Source organism: Penicillium verhagenii (assembly GCF_028828195.1).
Source record: "Penicillium verhagenii strain IBT 33310 chromosome Unknown utg000002l_segment0_segment0, whole genome shotgun sequence".
In the NCBI taxonomy this organism is placed as follows: domain Eukaryota; kingdom Fungi; phylum Ascomycota; class Eurotiomycetes; order Eurotiales; family Aspergillaceae; genus Penicillium; species Penicillium verhagenii.
Window position 1 is genome coordinate 1,194,712 of NW_026643166.1, and position 20,752 is coordinate 1,215,463.

Here is a 20,752-nt window from a genome sequence, read left to right on the forward strand (position 1 = left end):
TCTTGGTTGAGACGAATCAAAGGATGATCGTAGTAGGAGGTGGTTGGTAAGGGAAGACACGAAATTGAATTAAAACCTTACCCAGCAATGGAATTTGATCAAATTCAGCGACGATGGTCTCGGTGTCGGTCACTTCGGTATCTCCGTGACTCTGGCGAACGTGATCTCACTGGCGTCCGTTCTCTCCTAGACCTATCTTGTGACCGACGCCTCGGTCTTCTCTCATAAGCGGGCGAGCGATCATCGTGATCGCGATCGCGAGAACCAACCGGGGTTCGGTCTCTTTGGGATCTTCTTTCACGATCTGTCGAGCGCCGCCGGGTGGTCCTCTCTCGACCAGGAGAACGATCGTCTCGGTGTCTTCGCTCGCGCTCGCGAGAACGGTGCCGACGACTGTGCCGACTTGACCGCTCTCTGCTATCGTCCCGGCGTCGGGATGACTTTTTCTCACTGTTGCTGTATCTCTCGATTGCACGTGCAACCTCTTCCTTCTTTTCTTCAATAAGGAACTCCTTCATTGGATCTTCGTCGTCATGGTTCAAAATCATCTCCTGCAATTCCCTCTCTTCCTTTAGTAAGGGCCGTTTCTCCTCGCGCTCTGTCTTGCCAGATACTGCATGTTGGTCGCTAGGCTTATTCTCACTGACTGTCGCATCACCCATCAGCTTTGCGACGTTATCCTCTTCTTCCTCGTCTTCGCGTCGCTTGTATCGGGTATGATCGACTCGCAGCATACGGCCTAGAACCGTTGCACCGCCCAGGTTGTCCACCGCAAGATCAGTGCTGCGCTGATCTTCATATTTGAGAAACGCAAAGCCTTTGCTCTTGCCCGTTTCCTTGTCGCGGATCAGCTTGACAAAAACCGGCTCTCCGTACTGAGAGAAGATTGTGATGATATCGCCCTCTGTCATATCGAAGGGAAGTCCGCCGATGTAGATATACGCTGTGTCACGGTAGTCCGCATGCCATGAGGCCTCAGGTGGTCTAAGACAAGAACCATGTTAGCTTATAGAACAGCGAGGATATGTGAGAGAAATTCAATTTCCAGCTTCACTCACATAGCATTTTCCAGCTCACGCTTATTGAGCGCCTGCACCTGGCGGATTGAGTTCATGGTGGGTGGTTGGGGGTAGTTAAAGAGAGGAACCTTAAGCTTCGTGAGGAAAGAAAAGGGTTCCACCCGGAGCCATCTGCGGAACCGTAAAATCACCAATTGTTTACTCACGCAAGAACACCCTTTCCCCCCTGCCACGCCGACGCCTTTGTTTGAGGACTATTAGGCTTCCTAGATTTCGATACTTATCTTTTGAGATACTTTCCCGCAAATCACGCCGATTTCGTCTACCGCGGGCTCTAGTCAATATCGGTCCCATCCCCACTTCCATATTCCCCTGACCGCGTTCTGCTTCGACTTCCCTCCGCCCCCGACTCCGACGCTTTTTTGAACGCGTTTCGCTAGACACACATACGCTATTTCCACTGGTTGGAATGGTACATGCTCTGTGAGGCATGGTGGGTGTAGACCAGAGGATGTCCTCCAGTCCGAATCGCGGGTCTAAGGGCCCCAGCAATAATAGTCGCCCAACAAGCAAAGATGGCTCAAAAAAGAACATTTGGTCCTCTCTTCTTGATGGTGTCGCTAATGGAAAGCGCTTGCCCGAAAAGAACCTTTTGATTCTCGGTACGTCATTCTACGTGATATATGCTCTTGGACGGTGGGGTCGTCGGAGCTCTTGCTTCGTGTGAATAGAAAATGGAAGCTGACTATTGGATACAAAGGTGGTACACCTGAAAGTCAAAGAGAATTTTTAGATACTTTCTCAGCCGATACCTCAACCGATCCCAACTTAGTAAATGGAAAGCGAAAGGGGAAGACACCTCCAATTGCCAATCAGTTTGCCCTCGGATACACATATCGAGATGTTCTCGATGCTGATCAAGAAGGTATGTGTCCCAACAATCAAGCTTTTGTATGCTCTTTGGACTCAAATATACTAACATGTGCATCAAGATACTCTGGCGCGTGTCTCGGCCTACCTCCTGTCTGAACCCTCTCCATCATTTGCACCTCTTCTTAAACCTCTCCTGACCCCTCAATCTGTGCCGGAAACGTTGGTCGTCATTCTTATGGACTGGTCTGATCCATGGACCTGGATCCGGCGACTAAGAGAATGGGTTCGCCTTCTCCGCTCTGTTCTCGTTTCCCTTGATGATGATACAAAGATCGTGATGGAGGAGACCATGACGGAATGGCGCGATCGTAAAAGAGGAATGGATGCCAGCGCGGGAGCTGCAGGAAGCTTGCCGAATTCCGGAGGCCCAGTCACAATACCCTTGGGACCCGGTGAATGGGACGAAGGGCTGGGAGTCCCAATGTGTGTGGTTTGTCAGGGAGTATGTGGGCCAAAGCTCCAAGTTTCACGGCATTCCATTGGCTAACCAAAATCTATCTCGCAGGCTGATAATATCGAGAAATTGGAGAAGGATCACGGCTGGCATGAGGAACAATTCGATTTCATCCTCCAGTTCCTGAGAACGATCTTGCTAAAGCGTAAGGACCTCCAACTCTTCAATTATCGTTTTTTTCGATTCATCTAACAATAGGCAGACGGCGCATCGCTCATTTATACAACACCGTTCCATGCCAACTCTTTGCAGAGCCTAATTCACTCATCCTTGGGTATACACTCTCTCTTGAAACGACAATCCTTAAAACATAATGTGATCGACAGAGATAAGATCCTCGTTCCCGCGAACTGGGACTCATGGGGAAAGATTCGGATCATTCGCGAAGGATTCGATATGGAAGGAGCCTCAACAGCCTGGTCAATTGAGATCCAAGATGCCCCCGAGCCTCTTAGCCAGCCTAATGAAGAACATGAGCCGGAAGAGGATGGGACTAGTGCAGTCACAGTATTTGAACAGACCATCAAGGATCCCAAGCGCGATACAACCATCGCCCACCCGAGCACAACAAGCAATGGAACTAAGATTGAAGTTGAGACATCTGATTTGCAAGGGTTCCTTACACAACAGCTTGAGATGCTCGAACAGCTTAAGGTCAAGGATGAAAAGGATCGTGCGAACGAGCCGGTGCCGACACTGGAGATGTCGCCAATGGATGATCAGGGGCGAGTCAACGAGCACATTGGTCCTGTCCAGTTCAACATGGGTGGCATCCAGGTCGATGCAGATGACATGTTGAAAAAGCTGCGGGTAAGTTTCCACAAATATCATTATCTTACGATTAACGAATACTTTACTAACTAGACACATAGGATCGCGAGGCCAGTCGTGCCCAACGCAAAGAGGGCCCGCCAAATCCAGGCGACGAGAAGGCTCACAACCAAGCCCTCGCAAACTTCTTTGCCGGTCTCGTCAAGAAGCCCGGCAGCAGCCCTCGAGGCAGCCCATCACAGTAGTTCTCCTTCTTTGTCTCGTGTCTTCTCCGTGTTGTATTCTAGTTCTCCGAGCGTACATATTGTGTGTGTTTGTGCGGTGGAGCGGGTTAGGCGCGTCGGCCTCGGTGACGGCAAAAATCTTTCAATATAGGCAGAGGATTTGGATTGTTTGAAAGGTTTGGTCTGTTCATAGTCTTTTCTTAGGACACTCCAATGGTTTTCTGCGGGTGTTAGATAATGATACCAATATGAAGTCTTATTTATTTTCAATTCAAAATAGCTCAAGTGCTATCAATGTATGTAGATATACAATCCAATCAATCTCCCTCATTACAAACAGACAACAAGACTCAGCTTGGTACAGTAGATTGATAATCACTGAGAAACACCAATTTATGCAAAGCCCACAATAAAATAATCTTCTAAAAACACAGGACGTACCGGAAAAGAAATAGCAAAGTGCATCCAAAAGAGAACAGAATTTTCTGTTTGTTTGAAAATTGAAGGTTTACCAGTTCTCCCACACGGCAGCAGGAAGAACCTTCCTCATAATCTCCCAATGCTCGAGCGCAGCTCGATCCTGGAACTTGTCCAGACGCTTGACCTCCTTCGCGACAAGGAAGCGTCTGCCCTTGTTGGGAACGGTGTCGAACAAGGAGAAATCGATCTCATGTCTCGGCAGCAGATAGCTTTCACGAGCCTTGCTGCCTAGGTAATCAGCCGAGGTCGGCTTGCGGAAGTCCAAAGACGAGTCCTTGGTCTTCTTGCAGAAGAGAACCATGTTAGTGAAGTCAGAGGTCGCGTCGTCCTGGTTTGCTTCTGATTCGCGGAAGATACGGCAGGACGGGAAGACGGCTTTGATAGTGCGGACGATCAGGCCCGTGGGGTAGAGGGCAATGTCGCTGGCGTAGTTCTAAAATGGACCGAGTTAGGAAATGAAGATAAATAATGATTATTGTGGGGATGAAAGAACATACGATAGCAATGACACCATCATCCTTGAGCAGTGCGCGCAGATCCGTTAAGAACTCCCAGGTGAAAAGCTCGGATGGCTCGGCACCACCGGTGAAGACATCGTGGACAATGTAGTCGTATTGAGTGGCAGTCTTTTGTGCTTTCTTGACAAATGTTGTTGCATCCTCAATGGCTGCGACGTGGTTGGATGGCAGATTGAAGTACTCAGTTGCAAACTTGTACACAGCGGGATCGATTTCAACAATTGTGGTATCGATGCCGTGCTTAATCAAGGCCGAAGGAGTAGTGCCGATTCCAAGGCCGCTGTCGTGAGTTAGTCTCTAGAAATCGCGGATGTGGCTGTTATGACTTACATCACCAATGCCTTGCTGTCTGCGTCCACGCGGTGGACACCGTTATCAGGTTCAATAAGACGAACAGCTTCGAGCATAGCAAAGACGGCGTAGATAGGATCTTCAACTTGGGGCTGGTATCCGGGGATAGACTTTGTCCACTGTCCACCCAGAAGACTGTGGTCACAACGCAGCACACGGAAGCCATCGTGGTCGTTCTCCAAAACCGAAAGATATCCCGTAGAGGATTCCTGACGAGCCAAAAGAGAGTAACCCTCATGTTGGAGGGCGGAGTTTGCAGCACCAATTCCACCCAAGTGGACATCAGCAGTGATGCTAAAGAGCACGGATGGAATGGCCAGAAGCAGGAGCTTGGACTTAGGAACAACAACCGCATAGAAGATAGCAATGACAAATTGCATACCAGCGCGGGTAAAGAGCACGGTAGTACCGATGACACGGGCCAAGATTGCGTGGGAAATGCGCTCACAAACAGAGTAGATGAGATACGATCCCAGGAGAGGGATGTGCTCCGCCGCAACCTCTCCATGCGACTCAAGGTTCAAAGCGGCCTGGATCTGCTTACCAGCGATGGCCACAGTCAACACCAACAGGGGGTAGTAGCCGAACAGCTCAGTGACAATTGGACCAATCGGATTTCCCAGTTGAGAGCTCTGCTGCATCACAAAATATTGCAACGTGGGGGTCCAGAATGCCAGGACAGGAAGCATATAAGCAGCAAGACGACCCAGTCGTCTTTGGATCTGGTCCTTTGCGAACCATCCAGCAGCACCAACAATAGCCACGCCGTAGCTGTGGAAGAGATGCACGGGGTGAGAGCCAAAGACAGGGGATAGCACCATCACCATGACAGGGGAATAAAAGGCAGCTAGGAACAGCAATGCCACACCGGTTCCAAGCCGGTAGGCATCGATCTTCTGAACAAATTGCCCAATCGACATGATGAATGTCTGGTGTGGTTGATGCCTCGAGATCGAACCAAATTTACTCAGAGAATATTAACTAGTGGCCCATTCCCATGAAACCCGAGATACAAGACAAAAACAGACTTGAAACGAAATATTGACTTCACCTATTCTGCCTATCCACACCGCACTCCCTTTCTGTCCGATCTGCGACTTGAAAAATTTACAATCTATCGCAGCCGATACACAGCCCAACAAAGAAGTGAAATTCAAGTGCAAATATGATAGTGAAGAGTGCTATTTGTGATTTAATGGAGTTCAAGTATAGGGTCTCAAATCGCGAGTTGTGTCAAGTCGCGGGATGATCCCTTGGCCTTTGGCTAGTGGGTACTACTTTGTGGTAGATCATGGATTTTGATTGGTCACATGTCAGCAGCTAGCTCTTATTCCCAGAGTGGACTAGTATATCTACTAATACGGACTAGCGCCGTTCGGCGGTTCCTCATGCTGAAGCACTAAACCCAAACGGGAACACTAGCCCAGCATAAGAAGCTGTGAGACGTGACAACTTTCGCCGTCCAACCCCGCCTTGACGACTCTCAAACAAGAGCCGAAACAACCAATATGCCCCATTTCCCCATGGATTCCGGAACCACCCACAACAAAGATGAAGCTGCCGACGCGCAAAATCCTGCACTCCAAATCAAGAACCGTCGAAAGCGGTACCTGGACCTACATCCAGAATACTACTCGGCGGAGCTCGAGCTAGCCGGTCCGCCTGCTCTTCCCTAGCTGCCAACACAGATTCCAGTGGCCTCGAGAACCACAGCAGCGAAATAATAACCTGACAAGCTAACCGGGTTGGGTATACCATTCTAGACCCGCTATTGTACGATCGTCTCATCCGCCGATTTCAGACTCCGCAGGAACGGGAAGCGCAGGGGCGCGAGAAGGGATTCTCGGGCGTCCTGCAGGCCGACCTGCTGCGTTCGGAGGCGAAGATGGACGCGCTAGCGCACCCCGATCCCCATTCCATGTTGAATTATACCCGTGGCCCCAACGGCGAAATCTTGGCCGAGGACCGTGATGATATCCCCTCCAGCAAGGAGGAGGGCGAGAAACAGTGGCAGTGGGAGATGGGCCTGCGCTTTATGAGAGGCGATGATGATGATTTTGACTATACCACTGTCGATCAGAATGAAGAGTACGATGATTTATCTGAGTTGCAGGATGAATACTTTGAGGATGAGGAGCCGGAGTGGGTGGTCGGTGATGAAATTCAAGGCGAAAATGCCAGAGCGCAGCTTCAGGGTGAGACTGGCATTCAGGACTTCTGATTGAAGAATGAATACAGGAATACAGGAATCTCCACCATACACGATGGGGGAGTTGGGATTTTACGACGCTTCTGCTGGACTTGAGCTGGCATGGTGTTTTCAGCTTTTAATCCTCTTCACAAGCTCCCCAGTACATTGGCTGTGGCAGTCACCCACAAAGCGCAATGTCAAACACTTGCCGGAACATGACAGATGACTGTTTTGGGTCGAGGTCGACGGGACTTCGGCGATATTTAAGAACAGTGCATCGCTTGGTGATCGAGCCATATTCAAAGAACGATGACCCCGTACGTGACGTTCCAATACGCCCAGAAATGCGCTCGGAAGTTCGTGTCGAACTCTAGCAGCTCGCCCTTTGTGAATTCTGTCGCAGGAACTGGAACATAATCAATTGCTTGCCCTTTACCAGCGTCACATGTATGGCATGTTAAACCTTGGAATGGTCAACGCTTCAACCTTCAACGGATTGAACCTTCAAAATAACTTCTACATTTACTAGTTTGACCCTCAAATACATTTCAATGAATGTGAAACACCGATAAACTTTGAATATCTTCAGGGCTGAGAATGTGCTTTAACTCGAAAGTCAAAAGATCAGACTATCTAAAAATCATTGATCTTCCAAGGTTCTCCCGAGGTCGCGAGGACTGTTGTTCAACCCAGACTGATTATTGATAGGTAGTACTAGATAAATTGTATAAATTATACATCCTTCAATGTTTAGCCTCTTTGGGGTCTTTCACTCTTTCGGTCAGAATTTTTATAGCTTGCTCTTTAAGCTTAAACTTCTGGATCTTCCCGCTTGCTGTTTTCGGGGAAGGATCCGATGGCCCAGGAAAGAAAACATACTTGGGAACTGCAAGATTATATGTCAGCCTCGGCTTGCCTCGCGTTCGATAACAACAATCCAAATGACGTTTGCATTCGAAATACTCACCAAGATGACTACTCAGCTTTTCCCGTACCCATTGTTGGATCTCCTCAGCACCAACGGAATCTGGTTCTCGAAGAACCACAAAAGCGGCAACAACTTCGCCGTATCGGTCGTCTGGAACACCAACCACAGACACTTCGGCGATACCAGGGTGTGCCAACAGGCAATTTTCGATTTCCAATGGGTGAATATTCTCGCCACCCCGAATAATAAGGTCCTTAATGCGACCAGTGATGGTAATGTACCCGTCTGGTGACATCGACGCTTCATCGCCAGTCTGCAATGAAAATCAGCCTTCATTCCCCGAGCCTGTCTCTTTAAGTGCAGACTTACGTGCATCCAAAGCTTCCCAATCTCATCCGCAAACATTTCCTTTGCTGTTCTCTCGGGATCTCCCCAGTAACCTTTCATCAATAGATACCCACTGACAGCCAATTCGCCTCGTTTCTCAATGGGGAGAATCTCATTCCTATCTGCGGGATTCACAACCTTTGCTTCAACATGCGGCATAAGGCGCCCAACTGATTTCAAGCGCTTATCAATAGGGTCATCTGTATGCGTCATAGCAGAGACAGGGCTAGTCTCCGTCATCCCATAGCAAATGGTGAGTTCGGTCAGATTGAGTACTCGGTGCAATTTCTTCATCAGCTCCGAAGGAATGCTACTTCCAGCTGCAATTCCTGTTCGCAGGTACTGGAATCCATCATCGGAGATCTCTCCCGATTCAATGAGGCCAAGTTCCTCCAAAAACATGGTTGGGACGCCGTAGAGAGCTGTGCATTTCTCTTCTTTGACTGCGCTTAGTACTGCGCGGGCGTTGAATGACTCTGATGGAAAAACGATGGACGAGCCGTGAGTTGCTGTCGCCATGTACCCTAGCGTACATCCGAAACAGTGGAAGAGGGGTGGTGGACAGCAGATCACGTCCTGGGGGGTGAGAAGCATGCGGTCGCCGACTTGAGAGCCATTATTAAGAATGGAACGATGGGTGAGGCATGCTGCTTTGGGCATAGCTGTTGTTCCAGATGTGAATTGAATGTTTACTACTTCGTCTGGAAAAAGGGTTCGTTCTGTTAGTGACTGCTTGTCTGCTGATAATTCGGATACGATGGATGAGTATGGGATGATGCTCTTATGAGATGATATATCAATGCGACCGGCGGAGTTGTCGACGAGGATAATCTGCTTCAAAGTGGGGACCAAACTCGAGCTTAGCTTTGAGCTTGAGAGGTCCTCCACCAGATGTTGGAGCAACGGGATGTTGCTGCGAGGATCTTTGCGGGGAAGATTAGACTCTGCACTGATTATAAGATGACTGGCTCCGAGGTGCCCCAATGCTGATGCGATCTGTGCCGAGTTGAAGGAGGGATTCAGTGGGACCTTGTTACGTAAGGTTAGAGACACGGTACAGTCTGAGACGTGACATTATCGGCGAACAGATGGGACTTACCAGAATAGCTCCAAGCTTGAACAAAGCATATGTTATCTGGAATAATGAGAATGGCTTCAAAGACTAAATGCAGCCTGACATACCACTGCATATTCCATGGAGTTTCCAAGCATAACGCCAACCCGATCCCCCTTGTTGATTTCCACTGACTCAAGCCCCCGAGCCAGGGCATTACTTCGAGCATCGAGGGACGCATATGTGACACGGTCATTTTGATGCTTGGAAATAACACTGCAGCCAATTCTTTAGTACTCAAATTCAGCTCTCATTGGCCCCAGCTTCCTTACGCTGTTCGATCACCGTGTTCAGCCACGATTTTTGCGAAGTGATCTCCAATGGTTGACTCGATCAAAGGTGGCTGCCAAAGAGCGCTGAATTAGCTGATTTTCAACCCCCATAATTCAAGTAGAATGGGTATCCATCTTTGAATGCTCGAACTCACCTGAGAAGGACCTCGAGCATAGCTTTGAGTTAACAGCCCTCGCTTGAAAAAGGGCGCGACTCCAAGTCTTCTCCAAGGGCATAGACCCCCAAGAGCTTGAGTACGCATGCGCATTGTGAAATGTATCCAAATTTCCGGATTGTCGGCTCAACCAAAGCGCGGGGAAGGGGGGAGGGGGTAAAATGTATATCAGAGTAATATGTATAAAACTCTCAAAATAGGGCGGGTTGTGAACTTGTGATGAGCAAAGCGAATGGTAGGCGTTGTTCAAGGTATTCTTTGCATCCAACCGATTCTCTATAAAATTGCCACTGCTTTAATTTCCGACCATGGATTGATAGGTTGGAATCAAAAAGCGTGATGCACAAGGTGTCGGTTGTGTCGGGGACTCGGGGAAGTCTATTGTAACGTAGCTCCACTCAAGGCTTTCCCCGCACGGTTATTTGCGGGGTTACTTGAGTCCGAGGTTCTTATTGAAATTACAACGTATAGATCAATATTTCCTCAAAATTTAACAATATAAAAACGTTTATCTAGAACTCACGACCTAAGTATAGTGTTCATGAACATTGAACTTGATTAATGCGTACTACTCATGAAGATCACAAACGTCTGCTGGCCTCGGGTTGTGTTGCAGTTCAATCTAACCCCATCTCGAAATGGCTTCATCATCTTGAGTGCTCGATCGGTCCGAAGAACAAAACTTGTCGAATTAGTATTAATTGATACGGCATTGAATGTTTTAACAAAGCTATTCAAAGACTCTTGCCCAGGTGGACTGCGGCATTTATTTGAAGTAATAAAAAATCCAAATCTGCATGTGGGAAGAAAACAACAACCTCATTTACACCCCTGGACTAACTACTCAATCAAAATACTATAAAAAACTTTAAGCTAACTCTTCTAAGAGATTTTCATGGTAGAGTACTAGAAATATTCATTTTCTATAGATTTCGTTTAAAAGAAGAAAAAAAGAAAATCAATTCGGCAATACATAGAATAAAGATCCCTATATTCCAGAACCTTTCTAGTACTCCTTTTTTGAAACATTTGAATGAGACCGTATGGAAATTGAAACACTTGAGCACGATCAATGGCTTTTAAGAGATCTACATCTATAGGCACTAATTTGTATGTGTATTATCGTTCTCCTCATGTTATTAACATTTGAATATATCTTAGAGTTGATGTTTTGAGCTTCGATTCAATAGCATGGGGCTAGACTTACGGCCTATGCACATGTGGGCTGCTCGCTTGCATGTGTGGATTCAATTTACGTTAGGTGCCTACTAGTTAAGTACTTTCCACCGCATTTCACCCCTAAGCGAGCCAACCCACTCAGCCGGGCCACCCCAAAGAGTAACCTTCTGTAAGAATAATATAATATAAGCTCTAGTTTCCGAGATACGAAGCAATGTTGTAGTTCATCGCATTTACTCTCAATTGATGTGCTTTGGGTTCAATGTTGGCCCGGCCGAGTGGGGTGGCTCGCTTAGGGGTGAAATGCGTTATGTACTACTAATACCCATTGCGAACCTCGGAACACAATTGAAAAGAGAACGAAAGTACGTAGTCAGAGCAAAAACAGGCCTAGACCTCAAGTTCCTCAGGATTTCAGTATACGTAGATACAATCGGTTCCAAAAATATTTACCCACTTCAATCTCCTCCCGCAAATACCACAGTAAAACTCACCTACTTTGATCAATTGATGAGAAATGTTTTGATGAGAAGTGTCTCAAGAACTTTATCACGAAAGACAATTTATAAGTTGATAGAACTCTATCTTTACTATGGGCTAATTGATCAAATCCAATCGCTTTCATATATACTTTCTAAGATTAACATCTATATAAGAAATGAGTATTCTGATATTCAAATGTTTCTAGTAGAGGACCAGATAATTAACATTTGAAAGTCCTAGTTACTCATGATACAGCTTGTTTGGAAAAGACGTTCAATGTTTTGTATAAAAATTTATTGAGATATCTACTACATGTACTGAATTTATCCAAAATTATGTTGTTTTGCGGGTAAAATGAAGGTGGATAAATCCTTTTCAAATATTGGAACGGATTGTACCCCCGCGCAGCCTGGCCCCCGGGGCCGGCGTGACCCCCTCTTTCTCCTATACAAGAACTCAACCTGATATTGCTGGAGTTTCCATTGGTCAAGAATAGGGAGAATCCTTCATGAAAGTAGAGTAATTTTGAATTAGTAGACCAAGAAGAGTTACCGGTAAGTAGAATGTAAGGGGATAGCAAGACGAGCGTTACATGGAGAACACGCGGCATTCTGATTGGAGGATCAAACATTGAAATACGCGGAGGATTCAAATGTTTCAGCCCCAGACGAATCACTTGTAATGTTACCTCCGTCCGGTGTTGATTGAATGAAGTTGAGACAGCCTTGTATTTGGTGGCAGCCTCACTATTGGGGGCCTAACTCGGCTGCCAATAAGGACCTAGCATCGGTGTTTGTGTCAATTCTGACCTGGATAGCGAAATAACAATCAATCCCTCAATTAACAACTAGCGGATGACAAAATGCGGACAAGATAACATGATTTAACGTGATCAGAGTCGGTAGCTCCACATGGTAAATATATAAATGTTGCGGCCTTGCCATTGCAGCGAAGTCATTGTCACATGAATCTCAGGTGCCGTCATCATCGATCGTTGCCATATAGACGGGGCACACGCCGGAGCGAAGAATTTACCATGGAACTTGGTCAATTGCAGCTCATGGATTTGTATTTCGATCCTTCCACAACCACAGAGCGGCGTCGGATGCAAAACAGGCTGGCTCAACGGAGATATCGAGGTAAGCAAATTCACGGGGAGCCACAACCAAAAAAAATTTTTTTTTGAGATAGAACCGATTTTTGATTCTCGATTTTCGATTCGCCAATAGAGAAGAAACAGGAGCAGAAGCGAAAGGAAGAAAGCGAAAACATTTGGAGCTGGAACCAAGAACCTATAGATCTCTGTCCGATCTACACAGAAAGCGGGAAATCGGCTTTTGAGACCCAAACGGCCAGCAGGAGCGTATCTGAAATCCAAGCTAGGTACCATGAGCCGAGTAATGCTTTCAATGGCACGGCAAACAATCTCTACCACCACAAAAATAGCTCTGCATGGGAAGACATGAACCCATTTATGATCCCGAGAAGCCCATCGGGAGACAGAAAAAGTTACTTCCCGCCCTGCAGAGATTCAACGGAATTTCTTGATTGGCCAGACCTGGCCAAACCCCTACATGGTGAACAAGCATCGCTTGATAGCCCAAATGCCTTCTCCCGTGTGATTTCACAGGGAGAACGTAAACCCCTCATGGTCCCGCCCTTGTATAAACATAGCGCAAGTGCTACGTTGGCGCCACCATCATCTAATTCTCCCCCCACTCCATTCATGAGCGATACTTTCCATCGAGAAAGAAGCTGCAGCACACCAGCGGCCTCATTTAGGGAACCCACCCTAGCAGCTTCTTCCCAACACAGTCTGAGTCAAACATATCATCAACAGCATCCACAGCATCATGAAAAATCACGAACTGCCAAAATGCCACTCATGCCTCTTTTGCATGTCGCAGCTCGGAACGGTAACTGCAGTATGCTGCAGACCCTATTGGACCACCGGGTGGGCATTGATGAGTGCGACGCACAGGGACGCACGGCATTGCATTTAGCAGCCGAGCAGGGCCACGACGCAGCTGTCAGCTTGTTGCTAGATAGTGGGGCTGATAACGAGATATGTGATGCGGATGGGAAGTCGCCTCTGTTTTTGGCCGTTAGTGCAGGGTATACTATTGTCGTGGATATCATACTGAGTCACCGGAGTAAATGTTAAGGCATGATAGAAAAACAGTGCAGCATGTCGCACTAATATTAGATAGAAATTGGCCCTTTTGAAGGATTTCTGGGATAACACTAGAATGCCTGGATTTTCATTACCTACTTAGCCGATACCGGCGCCCAGAAAAGACTTTGTGTATATTGATTGATTGATGTTTTTATTTGTGCCCAGATACCAGTTGATTGTACTTCTAACTCTTGGTCTAGATTTGAGCACCCAATATTCGACTTTCATTCTCCAGTAAAATTTCTCTCTGTCCACCATCGCCCCCATCTTATTTTAGTTCTTTCACCAAAACACGAACCCCCTTGCTTCCCGGCCACGGCGACGCCTTGAGGTTCTCCGCGTAAAAATCCACATCCCGCCTACTCGTCTCGAACAGTTCAAAATCATGTCGCCGGAAAATAGTGGCTAGCCCGACAAAAATTTCTGCATATGCTAGGTTAAGGCCTGTGCACATGCGCGTGCCTTTCGCAAATGTCGTCAGGTAATGCGTCAAGGGCTTCTCACCGCTGGGGCTCCTGGGGTTCCCCAGCCATCGCTCGGGCCGGAAAGCCATCGGGTCAGGGTATAAGTCTTCATTCATGTGCATGTGGAACTGATCCATACCCACGGGGGTTCCCGCGGGGATCTCCCAGTCTCCGTATGTCCATATCCCATGTTTATTGATACGAGGGAGGCGTTCAACGCCACCAAACGCGATCCGAAGAACTATGCGCGGAGTTTCCATGTTAGTCGCGGATCGTTGCTTTTCTTCTCGATGTTTCTTTACTCTTGAATAGGAAAAGACTCATGCGAAGGGGACAAGTGTGTAAGAAGAAAAGATTATTAACTTACGCTCCTTAATCACTGCGCTGAGATACGGAAGTTTCTCCAACTCTGACCAGGATGGCATTTCATTGGGATTTGGGATCGCCTCGGTCAGCTCGGCCTTCAGCTTTCGAGTCACATGCGGGTTATCGATGACATGGAATGTTCCAATCGTTAAGCTCCACGAGGTGGTCTCAGTTCCTGCGCCTACCAGACCCACGGCCTCATCATTGAGACGCTCCGGTCGTAGTTCATGGGGAGGTAAGCCCGAGGACAGGATGTCGTGAAAGACGGTCGAATGAGGGGAGTCCTTGGCAGCTTGATTTCGACCCTCTAAGATATCAGTAATCTCACTGGCCATCTCCTGTAGTTTTGATACACCCATCAGCATTCGGGACTTCCCTTGAAGGCGCAACTACTTATGGGATTAGTACTCACTTCTCTGAATTCAATGATTGGCCTGAATGGGGGAAACAGGGCCTTGGCAATTGAATTTGGCATTTGATTCATGACGGTCAAAACCCAGCCAAAATGCAATGTAAAATGAGCCCAGGTCGACATGTTGCGAATGGCGAGGGTGAATGGGGACTCAAAGTCCGGGTACCGGGAAAAGTGCTTGGGGCGCGCAAAGACAACATCCATAATGACATCCGCCGTGAAGCAACCCCACATATTAGCCACGTCCAAAGGCTTATTCTGCCCAGCATACTCAGTAGCCAGTCTCTGTGAGATTGTGGAAGCGAGCTGCTGGATGCGTTCATTTTGGTTTCGAACCCGGCTCTTGGAGAAGAAGGGGTTGATGGCTGCGCGACGAATGCGATGATCATCCGAGTCGGACGTGCTAAACGTAGCCAGAGGCACATTGAAGCGGTGTTGGAAATGCTCCATCTTGTCATATGCCTTATTTGTCGCGTAGATTACATCGTAGAAGTCTGGGTCATCGACGTGAAGCTCGAAGGGATTTACGCGAACAATGGGGCCATATTTTTCGTGCATGCGCTTGATTTCGAAAGGGAATTGGCCGCCACCTTTCTTGACCATGTCAAAGTAGACTTCATACCATTGCGTGAGGGCGGCGAGCTTTGGACCCGGGAATTTAGCCAAAGGACTTAGAAAGAGGCGGTATATCCCCAGTCCAACGCCGTAGACCACCCACGCACCGAGCAATAGGCAAGGGAGTGTCCACCCGTTCAGAAGCTTGGGCAGGGGTACCCATTCCAGAACCCGGCTGTGGAAAGCGTCAGGACTCTGCATTTTGGATGGCTAGCTTACAACTTGAAGTGACAGGGATGCGATCTTAGTAGCATTCCAAGAACACAGGATCAAGTTAAGAAACACCACGGAGCCATTCAAATGCTTGCTTGTTCTCATACATATAGTATATCAAAAGATACTATTATGTGAGTGAGGATCAGTAAAGACTGCTCTTGGTGAGCTGCTGGAACCTCGGGATTGGACAATGAGAGGACCGATTTCAAGGTTCCTCTCTGCACCCTCAGCTCTTACAATGACACCGACCCGCCTGAAAGGATCCACGTTGACCATGCAGGTAATCCATACGCTGCTAATGCGAGTCAGCAAATGATTTGATTGAGGCGCAGCTGAGCAAAGGAATATATGCATTATAAGCTAGTGCTGGCCTCTACGTGGCCTGTGTGGGCCCTGCATGCCCGGAGCTTCGGACGCTTTGCTTAATTGGTGATGTACCCCTGGCGGCCTGGCCGGGCCGACCGATGCAAACCACCCATGGACCTACACCACTGTTGTGAAATTAAGAAACCCACCTTATCACCTGCGGCCAATTCCATTGGTGTCATTTTGCTTTATGCCTGAAGGGCGAGGCACTAAGTTCGCTGAGATATGGCCCGTGCGGGGTTATATTAGGTAAAGTTGCAGCCTTGCTTGCTTTTGCCTGATTCGGCTTAGCCTCAGCCTCACGCCCTCAGACTCCTTCCTCTCTTCCCTTCCCCCTCCGCTACTCACATGAGTATGATATGTGCGAATTTTCATTTCCCCCTCTCAACACTATCCAGTGGGCCTGTTTCTCCGAGAGCCCGCTGTTAAGGGGTTTGTTCCTTTCTGTCGATGTTGAAGGAATCACATGGGGAGTGCCAAGATACGTAACATGTTAATTGCACATTGATATTTCCAACGTTTCAGAAAAACCACAAGCAACAGAGGATATCTGGTATTTTACAGTAGATAGATTTCAAGGGCTAATTCATCTAGGTGATTCAATGCAGAAGAAAACTATGATCTAGCTAGACTGCGTCTAATTTACAAGAACCATGACTCTGTCATTGAGGTAATAGTAGTATGATCATGCATCTGTTCGGCAAAGTCGCCCATACGAGTCTTCCTCCCAGGCCTCACTGCCGACCGCAGTGAGGCCATACAATAAGCTCTTTGGATCGTACTTTGCCTTGATCGATTCGAGTCGGGCATAATTAGTGCCGTAAAATGCCGTTTGCCAATCGGCCTGCTGGAAGTTCGCCTCGTTCAGGTAAGTTCCTGATCCAGGGGTTGCGGCCATGAAGGCTGGATCTACGACAGTGGTAAGGTATGCCTGTCGCTCAAGCATATAGTCCCACGGTTTCGTCCAATCCCATGTCTCGGATATCACGCAGCTTACTAGCGCCGTATTCCAGGCGGGCTGGATGGCCGTGTTCCCGACCGAAGCAACACCATTGGTAGTGTTCATGGCTGAGCAGAGCAGATCCATAGAGCCACCAGCCGTGGCCGTGCGCATAGCCGCCGTAACACTCGAACCGTTGGTTGCCATATTCTCACGCGACACGATGCGCCCGGACGTGATCTGGTCCGACTGCGCCGAGGCTAGCACAGGCTCTAGAGTAGCCAGATAGTGGTCATAGTAGGTGTCGGCGACGGCGGTGGTGAAGTCAATGGCGCTGGCCGAGAGTCCAAGCGTGGCTAACGCCGAAGTCATTGGCTCGAAAATCTCCGCTACTTGGTCTGCTGTGCGATTTGGCGCGGTCGCTACGTAGAGGTCCAAAGTGTCATTGCTCACCACGTATGTCACCACGATACCATGATCATCGACAATTGCTGGCAGATGGGACTGGAAAACGTCCACGGCGTTCCAAAATGCGTCTGTCCCGTTGGTGATGGTGCTGGTAAAGATCAACGAGGCACGGCCTACGGAACCATCCTCAAATAGACGGACCGTCATGGAGATTACGACACCATAGGTACCTCCTCCTCCACCGCCGAGGGCCCAAAATAAGTCGGCATGGCTTGTGGGCGTAGCGATCAAATGAGTTCCGTCTGCAGTGACGACTTCCCATTCGAGTACGTTGTCAGCAGCCAGTCCGTACAACCCTGACAGAAGCGAGTGTCCTCCTCCCTGCGTGTATCCTCCTGTCATTCCAACGGTTGGACACGAACCGACTACCACGCGATAGCCCTGCTCACTGGCTGCCAGCAAGGCATCACCGCCCATGACGCCGGCTCCCACCTTCAATGCCGGACCTTTATAATAGCTGCTGCTATAGTTGGTGATAAGCTCAATGTCATTAAAGTCGTGCGTCCACAGCGCAAGACCACCCTTGCCGGTGGACTTTCCAAGGAAGCTGGAATAGTAAAGATATTAGTGACTTGATCCAGGTGTACTAAAAATATTTCACAGGGGACGCACTCATGACCAGTGTTCTTTATCACTAGGCGGATGTTATGGGTTTCCGCGAATTCAACTCCTGCCACCACATCGGCCACTCCAGTGACATTGATCGAATAGCTCACGTAGTTATCGAGCACACAGGGCTGGGACTGTGTCGTATAGGGGTCGCATGATTGGTTCAAGAAATATGGAGCCAGAATCTCGGCTGGCTCTGGCACTCTGATAGGATTACCGTTATCAACTTATGACTTTATGCAACAAACATATCAGAGGGGGAGCTGATACGTACTGCAAACTTGGAATACCCCATTCTTTTTGGAGATATTCACACTCGGCCTCAGAGTAGGTTGGATCGTGACATACATGCGCAATAGGGTTCGTTGCGATGAGCCGACCGCTGACGCTTGCATTCAGCGCCTGCCATTGATTCACCGTCGGCCAACCCGCATCGCCCGGGATGTACCGACACGAGGTAGAGCCACGGGGGACAGCCTTAGCTAGCGAAATGTCGGGATACACGGAAAGGAAAGCTAAGAGAGCCCATTTGGCTGGGACAAGATGATGAGGAGCCATGAGGACTGAAAGGGGCGCGGTGCAGATAGATTGAACCTTTGCAACTACCGCACTACCTATTACATATGCCAATAATTCCTCCTTAAATGTGGCTCGAAGTTGAACTATTCCGGAAGCCTTATTTGCTGTTTTGGGGGCTGTTTGCGACTCCACGTGTTCCATCACCTCAAAAGGCCATCAGTGCGATCATGGATGCGTGACCAGTGGCCACTGCCGACATTGAATTATGGGCCCCGAAGACACGTTCGGAGACCGGAATCCTGATCCTTAGCAGCTGACTTTGCATTAATCATGATGCATGATTGATTACCTTGCATGAGGTCCCACTCCGAGGCTAAGGACTAGCGCTACCGGGTATTGACCATAATGAGGCGGAAGTCAGGAGTCACTGTAGGATTTTCTTGACAAGGCTGCGAGAATATCCCTTCAATGTTTGTTCATTTTTTCGGGAAATTTCGAAGCTTTAATTTTGGATTCTGGATGTTTCTACTCTATTTACGGGCTCTATGGCGTTTTTCGAGACTGTGGCCTATTATTCTGACCCACAAGGGACTCATAGTAGATCAGACTGTGTTTCAATCTATGATTTGATGTCAAGAGACATTGATTTAGCTAGGTCGTAATATTTCCAGTCCAATTTTCAGGATTCAATATGTATGTAGTATCCAGGTCAACTGTACATGTATGTAGGAAACAGAGTAAACATTCGTGGTTCAAATGTTGCAAATCGCTAGCACTCAAGTGCTTCCATTCAATTGATGTTGACGTTGAGAGATCTAGCACGGTACATAAATAACATATAGCCGGAAACCCAGACATGGCAGTCTATGGAAGCTAATTTGTATGTAGTATGTAGATACCTAGCACTGTATACTAGTGCTAATCAATATGTGAGAGGGCCTTAGAATTGTTCTAACATTGAAGCTTACTAGGTAAGTACTACAACATTTACGTAAATGAGTATATTCACAAACCTGTTGATTACAAGCCAGGTGACTTGCATGTGCATGTGGATTTGAAAATTTGAACAGCTGGTCTTCAAACATTTATTCCAACCAACAAGTATGTTTTATTCTAAGTGCTCACATCAAAGGATTCAAAATGCCAGCTTCCCAACATTGGAATCTTCTTATACAGCAAGATTTCCTGAAGTCAAATATATTTGGAATCTCCACCTGGGCACTGGAGTTTCATGCACTGAAAATGCCACGCAAGAACTCCACCTGCGCATCGAGAACAGGGCCAAACTCATCCCCACTCAAAACATCCATATGCCCTTTTCCAGACACTACCAGATGGCGTTTGGGCTCTTGAAACTTATCAAAGATTAGATTCTTTTGCTTGATTGCTGGAGAAACGTGGTCGAGTTCTGGGGTCACCACCATAACAGGGGTTGGAGACACGAATGGCATCAGCCCCAAGGGCTGCCAGGCGGCGATGTGATAGTAACTTTCAAGTGTGGTAGGAAGTTCAAAGTTGGGAACCAGGGACTTGGCCCCAATAATTAGGTTGAAGCCTTCCTGGTCGATTCCCGAGCCAAAGCCTGCGGGATTCTCACCGGTATCAGTGATCATTGGGATGTAAAAGGGCTTGTTTCCCCCAAGCTGTGACTCCCGATCCTTCATGGCCTTGGATAGTACTCCGGGCCATTTCTCGGGGGGATATTCAAACACACTCAGTGGGCAGACAGCGATCACCGCTTTAGCCCGTTTATCAAGGGCAGCCGCAGTTAAGGCCACCATTCCACTGAAGGAAAATCCCCAAAAAGCGATACGCGAGGGATCTACGCGTGGATGAGATTTGAGAAAGCTCAGAGCGTCGTGATAGTCGGCAGCATTCCGAGTGGGATCAATATTGTTGCGTGGTGATCCATCACTTGCCCCTATCGATCGAGGGTCGTAGGTGAGTGTTGTAAAACCCGCCTGCTGAAAGTATTCTGCAATCTCAGCAACAAACATCTCCTTTGTAAAGTTAAACTGTCGACAGTGTAAGCATTTTATGCACATTGACCCTGAGGGGTTGCGAAAATAATGGGGATGGATGGACATGGAATCGTACACCAGGAGTCATGATAATTGCCGG

The 20,752-nt window shown here is 47.9% G+C and overlaps 10 protein-coding genes across 10 annotated transcripts; 3 read left to right on the top strand and 7 right to left on the bottom strand.

The window, feature by feature from the left end:
• Window positions 1–104: 104 nt before the first annotated feature.
• N7466_000435 (IST3 family RNA-binding protein) lies at window positions 105–1,114 on the bottom strand (the record flags this gene model as incomplete). Its single annotated transcript, XM_057159833.1, has 2 exons — window positions 105–984; window positions 1,059–1,114. The coding sequence occupies 2 exons, from the start codon at window positions 1,112–1,114 to the stop codon at window positions 105–107; spliced, it is 936 nt and encodes a 311-aa protein (XP_057026081.1).
• A 416-nt stretch (window positions 1,115–1,530) lies between these two features.
• On the top strand, window positions 1,531–3,422 carry N7466_000436 (dynein family protein; the record flags this gene model as incomplete). Its single annotated transcript, XM_057159834.1, has 6 exons — window positions 1,531–1,681; window positions 1,780–1,944; window positions 2,012–2,394; window positions 2,458–2,551; window positions 2,609–3,216; window positions 3,279–3,422. 6 exons carry the CDS (start codon window positions 1,531–1,533, stop codon window positions 3,420–3,422), a joined length of 1,545 nt encoding a protein of 514 aa, XP_057026082.1.
• A 487-nt stretch (window positions 3,423–3,909) lies between these two features.
• Window positions 3,910–5,670, bottom strand: N7466_000437 (spermidine synthase; the record flags this gene model as incomplete). The annotated part of the gene is made up of 3 exons (XM_057159835.1): window positions 3,910–4,314; window positions 4,379–4,679; window positions 4,730–5,670. 3 exons carry the CDS (start codon window positions 5,668–5,670, stop codon window positions 3,910–3,912), a joined length of 1,647 nt encoding a protein of 548 aa, XP_057026083.1.
• A 588-nt stretch (window positions 5,671–6,258) lies between these two features.
• Window positions 6,259–6,971, top strand: N7466_000438 (uncharacterized protein; the record flags this gene model as incomplete). The annotated part of the gene is made up of 2 exons (XM_057159836.1): window positions 6,259–6,406; window positions 6,487–6,971. The coding sequence occupies 2 exons, from the start codon at window positions 6,259–6,261 to the stop codon at window positions 6,969–6,971; spliced, it is 633 nt and encodes a 210-aa protein (XP_057026084.1).
• Window positions 6,972–7,684: 713 nt separating this feature from the next.
• Window positions 7,685–9,911, bottom strand: N7466_000439 (uncharacterized protein; the record flags this gene model as incomplete). Its single annotated transcript, XM_057159837.1, has 7 exons — window positions 7,685–7,827; window positions 7,909–8,182; window positions 8,239–9,285; window positions 9,356–9,391; window positions 9,439–9,586; window positions 9,643–9,713; window positions 9,798–9,911. The coding sequence occupies 7 exons, from the start codon at window positions 9,909–9,911 to the stop codon at window positions 7,685–7,687; spliced, it is 1,833 nt and encodes a 610-aa protein (XP_057026085.1).
• Window positions 9,912–13,356: 3,445 nt separating this feature from the next.
• On the top strand, window positions 13,357–13,644 carry N7466_000440 (ankyrin repeat domain-containing protein; the record flags this gene model as incomplete). Its single annotated transcript, XM_057159838.1, has 1 exon — window positions 13,357–13,644. The coding sequence occupies one exon, from the start codon at window positions 13,357–13,359 to the stop codon at window positions 13,642–13,644; it is 288 nt and encodes a 95-aa protein (XP_057026086.1).
• A 280-nt stretch (window positions 13,645–13,924) lies between these two features.
• N7466_000441 (cytochrome p450 protein) lies at window positions 13,925–14,545 on the bottom strand (the record flags this gene model as incomplete). Its single annotated transcript, XM_057159839.1, has 2 exons — window positions 13,925–14,361; window positions 14,488–14,545. The coding sequence occupies 2 exons, from the start codon at window positions 14,543–14,545 to the stop codon at window positions 13,925–13,927; spliced, it is 495 nt and encodes a 164-aa protein (XP_057026087.1).
• A 299-nt stretch (window positions 14,546–14,844) lies between these two features.
• On the bottom strand, window positions 14,845–15,714 carry N7466_000442 (cytochrome p450 protein; the record flags this gene model as incomplete). The annotated part of the gene is made up of 1 exon (XM_057159840.1): window positions 14,845–15,714. One exon carries the CDS (start codon window positions 15,712–15,714, stop codon window positions 14,845–14,847), a length of 870 nt encoding a protein of 289 aa, XP_057026088.1.
• A 1,066-nt stretch (window positions 15,715–16,780) lies between these two features.
• On the bottom strand, window positions 16,781–18,670 carry N7466_000443 (FAD-dependent oxidoreductase; the record flags this gene model as incomplete). Its single annotated transcript, XM_057159841.1, has 3 exons — window positions 16,781–18,050; window positions 18,116–18,316; window positions 18,387–18,670. The coding sequence occupies 3 exons, from the start codon at window positions 18,668–18,670 to the stop codon at window positions 16,781–16,783; spliced, it is 1,755 nt and encodes a 584-aa protein (XP_057026089.1).
• A 1,190-nt stretch (window positions 18,671–19,860) lies between these two features.
• fma-AT (acetyltransferase fmaC) lies at window positions 19,861–20,676 on the bottom strand (the record flags this gene model as incomplete). Its single annotated transcript, XM_057159842.1, has 1 exon — window positions 19,861–20,676. One exon carries the CDS (start codon window positions 20,674–20,676, stop codon window positions 19,861–19,863), a length of 816 nt encoding a protein of 271 aa, XP_057026090.1.
• Between the last annotated feature and the right edge of the window lie 76 nt (window positions 20,677–20,752).